The sequence below is a fragment of the Synchytrium microbalum genome (assembly GCF_006535985.1).
Source record: "Synchytrium microbalum strain JEL517 chromosome Unknown SmJEL517_scf0009, whole genome shotgun sequence".
Taxonomy (NCBI): domain Eukaryota; kingdom Fungi; phylum Chytridiomycota; class Chytridiomycetes; order Synchytriales; family Synchytriaceae; genus Synchytrium; species Synchytrium microbalum.
In genome coordinates this window covers 272,180-284,308 of record NW_022158358.1, presented here as the reverse complement: position 1 = coordinate 284,308, position 12,129 = coordinate 272,180, and the positions used below count along the sequence as shown (strand labels likewise).

The following is a 12,129-nucleotide window of genomic DNA, read 5'->3' as shown; positions in this document are numbered from 1 at the left end:
ATACCTCGTATATGAGCGATAGAAGGTGTAATCCCGATTCCTCCTGCGACCATCAACAATTTCTTAACAGCAGTAGCATTGTCACCCGTACTTTGATCTTGACCGAAGGGATGAAATTCGCCACCGATACCCAGCAGCGATGCTTTGAAGTCACTTCTCTTTGATGGAATTGTTTTATAGTACTGGTGTAGTACGGTAGACACTAATCCTTGTTGATGTTCGCGGAGCATCAGAGTAAACTCGTTTACATGATTCCAATCACCGCCTGTGACTCCTACAACCGTATAGCTCCTAATACAATCTTCGTTCAGAGCTCTAGGATCATCTTCACCAAAGGATTGCGAATACATGTCTCGACTAGCACTTATGGCCTCATCCTGACTAAAGTCGATGGTTGCGTACTGTCCTGGAATAATCTTTACCGTTTGATCTGACGCCAAGGCAAAGGTAAATGATGCTATATCGGATGCTTCAGAGTTTATTTTTACTAGTCGAAGTGGAATGGCTTGCGATTTCTGTGGATTCGAGATACCATAGCGGATGAGAGGATTAAATGGTGATGCATTCACAAACTCCCATTTAAACGGATTGCAGTTTGGCACGAGCGTGGCATTATTTATAGCAAACGTCAAGACTCGTTGGCTTCCGGCCAAGATTTTCGAAGCGTCCGATCCATAATGTATATACGAGTCGCCCGATAAATGAAGTGCTGATCCTTTGTCAAAGTCTAATATCAGCATGGACGATGCAGGGTTTGTATATATGTTGCCAAGTGTCATAAACTAATGAAAATGGAAGGTTAGTGAAAGAAAACAAACAAGAAACAACGACCACTTTGAGAACGTACCATGTTGTTTCCCTTGAAATCTGGATACGCCAATGTAGGTCGATTGTTGCTATCAGAGCCATAATCTCCAGGTTTAATAATGGAAATGAATCCTACTGAACCTCCGCGATGTGAGGAATCAAATCCATCCTTCCCTCCTTTTGTCGTACCACGATAACTAGACCCAATAAATGCAGTGTCTGCTTTCTCTATCAGACTAATCATTTCTGGAGATAAGCTGGTTTCATCATGCGCGTCTATAAGGCTCGTGTTTTCTGTTGTAGGTTGTGCCTTGACGCCAACCAAACGACGAGCCTGGATATATTTAGGACAGTTGCTAGAGAGTAAGGGAGAAAATGAGCACATTTACACAACAATGTGACAAAAAAACTGTATAGCTTACCCGTATGATTGCTCCACCAGAACTTGCAGGCTCCAATGTCGATCATCGACCCCTTCAACCGAAGTGATGGTGCCATTCAAGCGCACCCTATTCCTCATATGAAATATAATACCAATGATTCCAATCTTGCCACCCACTTGGGGCAAATGAGATTCCACAAAGCACGTGTTCTCAAACACGAATTGCAGAGATTGTGGAGCAATATTTTTCACGACAGGGCCTCCTCCTCCGTTATGAAGCATGACTGTGCACGGAGTCGATTGCAGATCTTGATAGCTGGCAATAACAAAAGGTATAGCCCTCCAAAACGAAGCTTGCCGTTGATTGAGTGAGTTTCCGACCCAGTCTCCAAATTCCTCATCAATAGCAGTGCCGACACCATTGATCTGCTGCAGCTGGACTATAAGAATTGAGGAGGGTGGTCAGTGTTTGGTTGGTTGCTATGTGCAAAGATACGAGGAAACGAAATGGTTGCAATGAGCTTACGCTCTCCTTCGTGAAATACCCTCGATGGCATGTTTGCTCAAGCGAAGATGGTGACAGATAGTTCAAAAATAAGTAGGTGATCAATGTTGTAAACGGTGAAGTCTGGTATTATGGCTGTGGCAGAGAATGAAATCGCTCACTAGGTTAGAAATCATTGATTAGTCGAGCTCATCGTCAAAGCAAGCTCACCCCGTTAGCACCATCGATTAGTAAGAACTAAGATGAATGAGCTCGTCTGCGACAATTTCCTGTTTAACGGCTGGTTGTCTGAGCTGATCTCCTCGCGTACACGAAAACTGAAACTTGCATCGCTCACCTGCGAGTCAATGCTATTCGTGATTCGAGAAGCGTATATTGGATATAAATAATACTGCCAAAATGAAAAGTGGTGCTCCTTCGCGTTGCGCTCCAAACTTGCTGTGAAAGGGCGACGCTGAAAGCACTTCAAACTCTAGTAACAACACATACTGCGTGTCAGTCGCCCGAGATGCTGACAAGGCTGATACCAAGATACGGATCGAATTCTGTATCGGCCCGAACATCCTTAAACCGATTCACTCACTCAAGATCCATCATCCAAGTGTCGGAAGAGGTGCGACACGCTTTGGAAACCAAACAACCCATTGTTGCTCTTGAAAGCACAATCATCTCACATGGTATGACTAACATCACGTAATCTGCTTCATTCACCACCATTTGGAGCTCACGTCACCACAATCAGGTCTCCCATTTCCTCACAATTTGGATGTTGCACGCTCATTGGAAGCTATAGTCAGAGAAAATGGATGCGGATGCGTGCCTGCCACTATGGCTATCATCAACGGAAACATAAAGGTGGGGTTGACACCACAGGATCTGCAATTACTGGCCAGTCCAGATGCAAAAGTTATCAAAACCTCTAGACGCGACTTTGCACACGTCGTGGCTGGGAAACTGCATGGAGCTACGACCGTCGCTTCTACTATGTGGATTGCAAATCAGATTGGGGTGCACGTCTTTGCGACGGGTGGCATCGGAGGAGTACATCGGGGTGTCTCTGAAAGTGAGCTTTGTGAGCAGTCGTTTCACCAATGAGTCGAATGATCTCACTTTTTTCAAATCTCCTTATCAAGCCATGGATGTATCTGCAGATCTGACCGAACTAGGAAGAACGCCAGTTGCTGTAGTTTGTTCAGGCGTCAAGAGTATCTTGGATATTCCAAAGACACTGGAATACTTAGGCAAGGACCATTGATTATTCTCTTCAACCTCCAAGAGATTATCTATCTGTTACTCATTCATCTTTCGGTTTACAGAAACTATGGGCGTCACGGTAGCTACACTGAATTCGAATCAATTCCCAGCCTTTTATACACGAGACTCAGGTATCGAGAGTCCTCTGACTCTCCCAACGGAGTTCGAAATGGCTCAACTCGTAAAGGCAAATCTGGATCTAGATCTGCAAAGCGGGCTTGTTATTGCAGTGCCGATACCAGAAGACAAGGCGCCTGACGCCAAACTATTGCAGTCTGTTATTGAAGAAGCTATACAAGCTGCAGTCTCACAAGGCATACACGGAAAACATGTAACGCCATTCATATTGAAGCGCGTTGCTGAAAAGAGTAAAGGTCTTTCGCTAAAGGCTAATATCGCTCTGGTCGAAAACAATGCACGTGTTGGTAGCAGAATTGCAAAGCATTTGGCCGATTTATATAATCCATCATCGCAATCAAGTCGTAACTATAGTACGGCTAGAAGTCAATCAGCAGAAAACAGTCGGCCTATCGTGATAATTGGAGGCACAGCTTTGGATTTCACTGGTAAAATAGATGCTGACACAAATCCACTGTATACGAGTAACCCTGGAATCGCTACCCAGACTTTGGGAGGTGTTGGAAGAAATGTCGCTGAAGCATGTCTCAGAAGTGGTGGAAATCCAGTCTTTGTTTCAGCTGTAGGTGATGATATGGTTGGCAGACACTGTCTCGACAAATTAAATTCTATTGGAATGGTAAAAGATTAGGGGGTTTTCCACCACGATTCAAGTTATTGATCTCAATTTATTACTAGGACACAACTGAAATAATAACTTCTGCGACGGAATCAACGGCAGTGTATAACGCCATACTTGATTCAAAGGGTGATTTGGTGACGGCTGTCGCTGATATGAGGATCAACAAGGCTTTAAATTCCGTCAATGTGGAATCGCTGCTCATTAAATTTCGACCTCAATTGTTGGCTTTTGATGGAAATTTGGATTCATCTGCCATGCGGAGAGTTCTCACAGACTTTAAAGATTGCAAGTCTGTGAATCCAAGGGGTAGAGTTCACTCCTTCTTTTTTTGTTTGCAAAAATCAAAGTTCAGTCCCATTTACTTACAACTTTTCGTTCTCCCAGCAATGCTCTGTTTTGAGCCTACTTCTGTTGAAAAATCCAAACGATTACTTAATGCAATGAAGGATTGTTCTATACGTCACATCGATATTATGGTGCCAAACCTGATGGAACTTGAAGAGATGCACCAGGCAGGAGTGGAATTGGGCTTGATTTATAGTGCCGGGCAGTTCAAAGGCCCCAGTAAAATGAATATGTGGGATCGAGATATTAAATTGTTGCAAGTGCTGCAACTTACTACTCACTTGGTGGTGAAGAATGGTATCCATGGTGTAAAATACTTCTGTGACTTGGGTAATAACGAAGTTGAAGCTCGACACTTTGATGCACAAGCAGTGTCAAATATGGTGTCAGCAACAGGGGCCGGAGATACGCTGCTCGGCGTCATGTTGCATGTATTGACGCAAACCAATATGGACTTTACTCGTGCCATTCCTGAAGGAATGAAGGCAGCATCATTGTCTGTCTCTTCACGAGGAGCGGTCTCTGAAAATATAAAACCATTCAAACTGTAGCAAATAGAAGCAATTTAATTTATAAAAGAACTGGTTATACATCAAGCTTTACAGTTTTTTACTAGCTTCCCTCTTTGCAGCAAGTCTACTACTTTTCAATACAGTAGGTTGACTTGTTGCAGTATGCTCCTCACGCGTTGGCGAGTCAGGCTTTATATCATCTTGTTTCCCCATCTCTACATCCCCTTCATGGTCGACTCGTGCTGCCGTTGAATCTTCTTGTTGCTCTCCGCCAGCTGGGCCTTCTTCTTGTCGCGTATTCTCATCAGCTTCTGCAGGTTCAGGCTCTGCCGGAGCTTGTGGATTTACAGCCTTTGGTGGATTGCGACACAGAAGTGTTATCTATGCGAAAATTCACAACAAGAATCTTTCAGCCCTCTCGACAACCTTTACCAACAAAAAATCACCTTCTGGAAGATTCATCATACCTTCTTCATGACAGCGGCAGCTGTAACCGGTTTACCTTCCCCTGCTGCAGCAGGTACTCCGATCTGATCAACAACACTAGCAGCTGGGGATGTTGCCATGAAATTATCATATATCTTGGAATACAAGCCAAACATGATTTCTTCCAATTCTGAATCATCGACTGCTCGATCATTGGCCTTTCTGAGCTCAAAGCACTTGACTAGTAACGCAAAGTCTGTTGCTGCTTCTCTGGTTGTAGGATTCTCCAATACTTTAAACACTTCGGTTTGAAGTACGGCAGAATTCCTTTCCAAGTCGGCATTCTTGATTCGACCGACAATGGTGGGACCAAATGTGAAGTTTATAGCTTGTTTTTTCATTCCCTAAAAATCCCGTCAGTGATGTAATACCACAACACTCTAGCAATTTCACAACATACCTTCAGACAAGCATTGAACGCCAGAGCAAACACTTTATTCCATGTCAAGAGAGTATCATCAGCCTTGCGAATCTTCTTGGCAAGTAATAGTAATGTCTCATAATCTTCCGTCTCATCCAATAATTGAATGAAGAAGATTGTGTACTTTTCAGCATAGACGTAATGCTTGCCAGGTCTAAACCGTTTACCGAAATGAGAATGAAGAATGAAACAACGAGAGGTGACAACTATGCTATACCTTTCGAATTCAGACCTCCAGAAATTGATGTAACTTTTACCTATTGACGTTCAGACAGACCATTAGCACAACCTCAAAACGACCTTATGGACAGACCAATGTGGGGGTGATCTTGCTCACTTTTGACTGCAAACAGAATCGAAATCTCTGCTCTAGCAGCTTGGACATCATGGAATGCGTGATAAAGAATCCAAGCAAGCTATTTTGAGGACTGAGTATCAGCATCGCGTTCAACGTTATTCAATTCAAAAAAAGTAATGTACCTACCCGATAATACGGTTTGTGCTGCCACCGTTTCTTGTCCATCAACTTAATGAGACGCAGCTGCGTACACAATTTGTAGAATGCTTCAGAACGAGCATCATCCGAATGTGTTGGCGATATGGGCTCAGCTTCTGTCGTTTTCGTTACTCCAAGCAATGCAAGCTTTTCCCATACGGCTTCAGGCTATGATGGTGAGAGTGATGAGACCAACAACCATCAAGAGAATAATTACATTGCTCACGGTAATGAGACCCTTGTGTAAGCTCTTAGCAAGATAACTGAGAAACTTGACTTTGACATCCAATATATGCTCCTGATCTTTGGTTGTCCATTCTTCAGGTACCAATTGAAGGGCTCTTTCATACCAAGCAAAGGTTTCCTACATTGAAAAATCGGACAAAAACAAATTCAATCACCAAAAAAGCGCCCCCGGTAGATGGCATGGAGGGAGCTCAACTCACATCAAAGTCCTTTCCAAGCTTCTCATACATTTTACCCATCAAAAATGGCCAATGCCATTCAATAGGTTCTTCGTGCATACGCTTCCTCAATGTCCAAACAGCAACTCGAAGTAAAGCAGCTCGTGATGACTGCAAATGATCTTCGAAATCGCCACTGACGAGACGTGGTGGACTGATATCTCGTTGTTGTAGACCAGTCCCTAGTACGGCCTTTTCACGATCAGCCCAAATCTTGTTGACTCGTAAGCTTTGAGATCGTAGTGCATATCCACTCATGGGCTGTGAGATGATGGAGTCAATTAGGAAACTCAATTCACCCCATGGTGAGTAAGAGTTCTGGTGAGATGTATCTCTCTTCATCTTCAACCCTTGGACGAAACATAGGAATGCTTTCTAGAGACAAGAAAAAACATTAAGACTGTTGATGCTAAAGAATCTCAACTGATATGATTTGCCTTTTGAAGATCCGCAATGTTCTTGCGATGCTCTATAATCTCCTTAGCAGACCATGCAAGGGCTTCATACGATTCAGCGGCAAATGTTTGACCAAGACAAATCCAAGCATCTCGACTGTGTGGATTTAACTGCAGGTTGATCTATGACGCAAAAAAGTTGATAAGTAATGACCACTCAATGTATTATAGGCCCTCTCAAGAAGCAATTCGCTTACCAGAAACTCTGCAGAGCATATTCCAAGAAATTCAGATCCACGTTTGTGTTTTTGCTGTTTACCTTTATGTTGAGACCATGCCAGCTTGCCTTGTAGACCATGTATTGTGAAGTGGACATCTAAACAGCAAGACATCTTCAGCCAAAAACGGACATGCAGCCAAAAGGATTGCGCAACATACGTGACATAGATTTCTCCTCTATATCCCACACATAAAGCGATGAAGATCGACCAAATGAAATGGCAGACACATCAATATCCGATGTGAGGTACTTGTCAATGGCCTCCCTATTGAGCAGAAGTCGCACTAAAAAAAAAGAGAATGTAAAGATGTGACTTGATGGCCAGACAGTTGATTTTTTGCGATTTGATTACCATTCTGAGGCAATGGTCCAATAGCATCAGCAATCTGTTGCAAATTGGCACGTACTTCAATGGAGGTACGTAAATTCGTTCCACCATTGAAAAGTTTTCGCATCAAATGTTCAGACAAGATATCAAAACATTCGGAGGCAGCTTCTCTACCGAATGTTTTTGGTATAGTTGCATGCTCGTCAATGTTAGCATCTTGTTCAACCTGTGAATATACAAAACAAAATAAGCCAAAAAAGGAAATTCGTCGATACTACTAATGGCCAGGACCAACCTGAATCAAGACACCATACAAGCAGTAAAAGATCTGATACAATTCGCGTTCATACAAGTTCAATTTCGTGAGAGATTTGAAATGCGCCATGGAGGAACGCATCAATGCAGCTGAAGAGAAATTATTTGATATCAGAACCATTGGCCAGAAGAGCTCAGAGAAGAAAACCACCATGGGAACTCACCGTCATCCAAACAGCAGATACCATGAAGACCCAACAAATCATGCATAACCTTCATCACCTCAGCAAGAGGATCTCTCGAGTCGTCACTTGTCGACAAGTCCTCAGATATATTCTGACTTGATGCGACTGATGCTGGCTCCACAGCTCCCAACAAGTTTGTGAATCTACGACCTTCATCAGTATACAGGAATGTCCACAAATCAATAGAGAAATGCCATATATGTGTCAAGAAGAGCTTCATGGCTTCTTTGCGTGGTTGATTACGTGCAGTAGAACTACTCAGAATCTCAATTTCGTGCTTGGCAACATACCAAGATAGTCGTAATAGTAAAAATATAGAGGATAAGAAGGTGCATAGGACTTGTTTCGTCATTGTGAATGACCATGATTTATATGTGACGTTAGAGCTGCTTGCAAATAGTAGTAGTGTATCAGAGAGTGAATGGGTTTCAAAGAATCTAATGATTTGCCCGAGTATCATCGTAAGCTGTCAAAAGGGTTGGAAGAATCAATATGAATCGGTTTGCCGTGTTGCTGCAACGTCAGCCACTCCAAATACCAATATACCTTGTCAGCATTCATGGCCTCGTTGGAAGCATCAATTTGCTCAATATTACGCACTGTGTCAATAAGGGCTCTCATGAGACACATCAATCCATCTCCATTCTGCCCAATCTTGAAGAGACTCTACGTCATGAGGGAGAACAGGTTAAAATCGCTTGCATTTCGAAAATCTACACTAAAACCACCCGTACAAAACCTTACCCTTTCAAGTATATGATACAATTTAAACCTCTGCTCAAATGTACATTCTGCTCTCACATACTTCATGGCATTTGAAACCACATCATGCTCCAATGATTCTTGTTCGTCGATATGATTTGTGACGGGCTCGACAGTAGTACCTTGCTCTGGTTCAAAGAGCAAAATGGGTACAAGACGACGAGCAACTGCTGCATAATCTTTGGCTTCATAATCACGCAAGGCTTGCCAAACGTGACTTTGGGATCGAATGGCACGTATTTTGGTCAATATTGTAGCCTTGTTGATGTGAGAGAGACTTGTACTAGAGAAGAGCGTTGAAAGCGTATGAGCAACACCGTAAAAGCTATTCATTGAGCAAAACAAAGACTGAGCGCTTTTGCTGACATTTACCTATGCAACAAGCTAACATCGTCACCCTCATCCAACAAGTCCAGACACAGCTCATAAGAGTTCAGAGCAGCTTCATTTCGACCTGCTCGCTCCTCAGCTCGACCCAAGAAACATAGATACCTAGAGGACCAAAGACAAGATCAATCATCAAACACTGAGCCAAAAAACCGGAGAGATGCACCATTTACCTGACGACAATATCAGACTCAATACTTTGATCAGCAAATATTCTTGAATTAAGAGCAATCAAGTATGCCAGAGTGTTATGAAAGACAGACACTGAAGCAGGAGCTACAGGCCCATCCTTTCCGATTTTGTCTGCTCGTTGGCGTCCACGACCTGTCGCAGGGACAGCGAGTTGCGGGGCGGGAATGACTTTACGCCCGGAATCAATTCTAGGAGCTGGTGGTAATGCATCCAACGCTAATTCTCCGACAGTCAAAAATATCTAGGTGCAAAATAAGGCTAAAAGTGTCACCTCTTATAAACCTGCAAGTGATTGACCCAATCGATTACCTTCAGCACCATAGAATCATTCCATTCGACAGATTCAACTTCCATCACATCAGCATCAGACCACCATAAGATCGGATATGAGTTCCGAATATATGAGAGTAAACTCGAATGCTCTTCAACTTTACAAATAGTCTCAAATATGGTTGTACGTAATTCGACAGGCCAAGCTCTAGTCGAAAACGCAGGTTCCACAATCAAATGAATGACAAACTGACGCATTATATCGAGTATATCTGCGTTCCTGGGAATGTGAGCTAGAAAGTCACGTATTGGAGCTGTCGAGCCAAAGTATGGATCATCGTTTGTAGAGATTGATGCTGGCGTAGCCCTGCAGATATGAACGAAGTCAGAAAAAGGTAGGATTATAGACATTTGTTATCACCAAACTACCTTCCACTAAACGCAAAATCCATTGGAAACAGGGCACCCAACTTGCCACCAACTCTTGAAACGTATACGTCCGGGTCTGGTACAGGACTTGGAGTAATATCATCTGATAGTCCGTATATAGTCCATGGTTTTGGCAACCATCTCTCCAAAGCATCCTTCATTTCATCGTCCACAGATATTTCGGATGGTTCATTCAAGACGGTTTTTTCTTTCATACGTCTCGATTTTCTGTTTTTGAGATTGATACAGGGTTAAGCAGGTGCAGCTTGATTCGATAACTTGGTTGCACTGCGAACATACCGTCGATCTTCATCTCCAGTGGTGGTGGTACGTCTTCGTTTTTGCTCACCGCCAGAGACAGTGGCACCATCTTGCATAGCACTCATTATATCGGAAGTATCGTCTTCTCCTACGATCATTACATCTGGATCTGGAGGCATTTGATTAATGACTATAGGTGGTGGAGGCACGTCGTCGTCAATTACTATGGGCGAAATCACTGCAATTTCTGGTGCGAGTTCAATTACGATAGGACCTCCGACCATAGTGTGTAGATTTGGTGACAATTTTCTGCAGAAGAAGTAATAGATGAGAAAAAAGGAACCTGCGATTTCCGCATGCGTGGTGGATTTCCAAACTCACATTCTCTCCTCAAGAATCTGCAAAAGTAAACGCCCAAGAGTATTCCAACTCAATTCATCCAAGACGTATGCCTTGCGTTCGATTGGAGTATTTGTTGGGATAATAGCATTACGTGGTCGAGCAATTTCTGGATGTTTGGCGATGAGTTCATCCATAGCTGTATTCGGATAGTTGTGAAACTCCACGATATCAGAAGCATCCAAGGATGATTCAAGTGCACTAGAGACAAGCAAGAAGATTACCTAATAATTCACGAAGAGGACCGTCTAGCAGTTGACGTACTGTGACTGTTGAGCTGATTGCACAAATGATGAAACAATGTCGTGTTTCAACCATATTCCACGAGCCCAGAACGACTCGACTTTCAAGACTTGTTTGACTCGCCGGAGACACTCTGAATAGTCACCTCGATCATACAAGACCTGCAAAAATAGGAGTCAGCGAAAAAAAGACCTTGCTCGGTATATATAGGAACAGACGCTGACCTCACTCAAATCTCTCAAGCATGACAATTTCTGATATCCATTAGCATGACGAACAGCTTCTTCATAAGCGAATTGAGCAAGCTCCAGGTCTTTCAAATCTTTAGCAAGTGTAGCCAACTTGCAACAAGTAGTCACGTCCGTTGGATCGATCGTCAAGGCCTAATACGTAGCAACATGAGGAACAATAGCAATAATGATTAAACATTCAACTATTTTCTCGTACGTGAGCAAGGTAATCAGCTGCTTCCTGCTTACGACCTTCAGACTCTAGTATGGCAGCATAGTTCTTCCTCACTAGGTATTGTATCGCATGGATGTGTGATCCTTGAATATCTGGTGTCTATGAGTGTTTAATGGCATATGATTCAGTAATAAAGCACTTTGGACCAGTGAAGTTTGAGCAAGACTCGACATTCTCACAGGAGGTAGTGCATCATTCATGAAATCCAGAGCGAGTAAGGATTCCAAGGATTGTTTAGCTTCTTGGACGCGTCCTTGTCGGTAAGAATGAAGAGTCTTTGTAAAGTCGGCCAGAGCATTCTCGACCTGTAAATGTGATGCTTGAAATGTTGAGATTTTGATGACGGTGGTATTGCGATCACAATAGCGGAACGCCAGGATGTTTAGATATGAATGAATTTACCTCGACTTCTTTACTCCTTTCCTGGGCAATCTTGCTGCCAGAGGGCAGAGTTGGATCATTTAAGACGGCAAATCGCAGCTGTAGTAAAATGCGAAGGAGGTGAGGTTGGATCAGATCAAATGAGGATGTAACGACAATAAAAATACGTGCCATGACCGATTATCTTTTCCCTTCCACATGCACAGATCTAGTCGAAAAGCTTTAACGACCAGGTCAATACATAATGTTGAACGAACGCGACATGGCTTGACAGCTCGCTTCTTTCAGAACGAATCACGTCCAGTCCGTAGGAGAATATGGACCTTCTGGTGGGTGAACGCTGCAAGAGCACCGACTGATATGGATTTCGGGTGTTTTCGCTTGAGATACCATCTTTATGTATTT

General features: G+C 43.1%; 2 protein-coding genes across 2 annotated transcripts; one reads left to right on the top strand and one right to left on the bottom strand.

Annotated features, from left to right (window-relative positions):
- Nucleotides 1–2,202: 2,202 nt before the first annotated feature.
- On the top strand, nt 2,203–4,604 carry SmJEL517_g02285 (pseudouridylate synthase; the record flags this gene model as incomplete). The annotated part of the gene is made up of 6 exons (XM_031168213.1): nt 2,203–2,371; nt 2,437–2,757; nt 2,828–2,899; nt 3,011–3,705; nt 3,765–4,014; nt 4,093–4,604. 6 exons carry the CDS (start codon nt 2,203–2,205, stop codon nt 4,602–4,604), a joined length of 2,019 nt encoding a protein of 672 aa, XP_031025779.1.
- A 48-nt stretch (nt 4,605–4,652) lies between these two features.
- SmJEL517_g02284 (uncharacterized protein) lies at nt 4,653–11,898 on the bottom strand (the record flags this gene model as incomplete). Its single annotated transcript, XM_031168212.1, has 27 exons — nt 4,653–4,946; nt 5,033–5,395; nt 5,452–5,626; nt 5,690–5,729; nt 5,810–5,888; nt 5,957–6,136; nt 6,195–6,332; nt 6,415–6,782; nt 6,857–7,010; nt 7,085–7,203; nt 7,266–7,391; nt 7,460–7,661; nt 7,731–7,840; nt 7,915–8,401; nt 8,482–8,601; nt 8,680–8,980; nt 9,070–9,189; nt 9,258–9,517; nt 9,586–9,913; nt 9,976–10,203; nt 10,276–10,545; nt 10,618–10,836; nt 10,900–11,039; nt 11,103–11,261; nt 11,326–11,442; nt 11,523–11,648; nt 11,746–11,898. The coding sequence occupies 27 exons, from the start codon at nt 11,896–11,898 to the stop codon at nt 4,653–4,655; spliced, it is 5,376 nt and encodes a 1,791-aa protein (XP_031025780.1).
- Nucleotides 11,899–12,129: the final 231 nt, after the last annotated feature.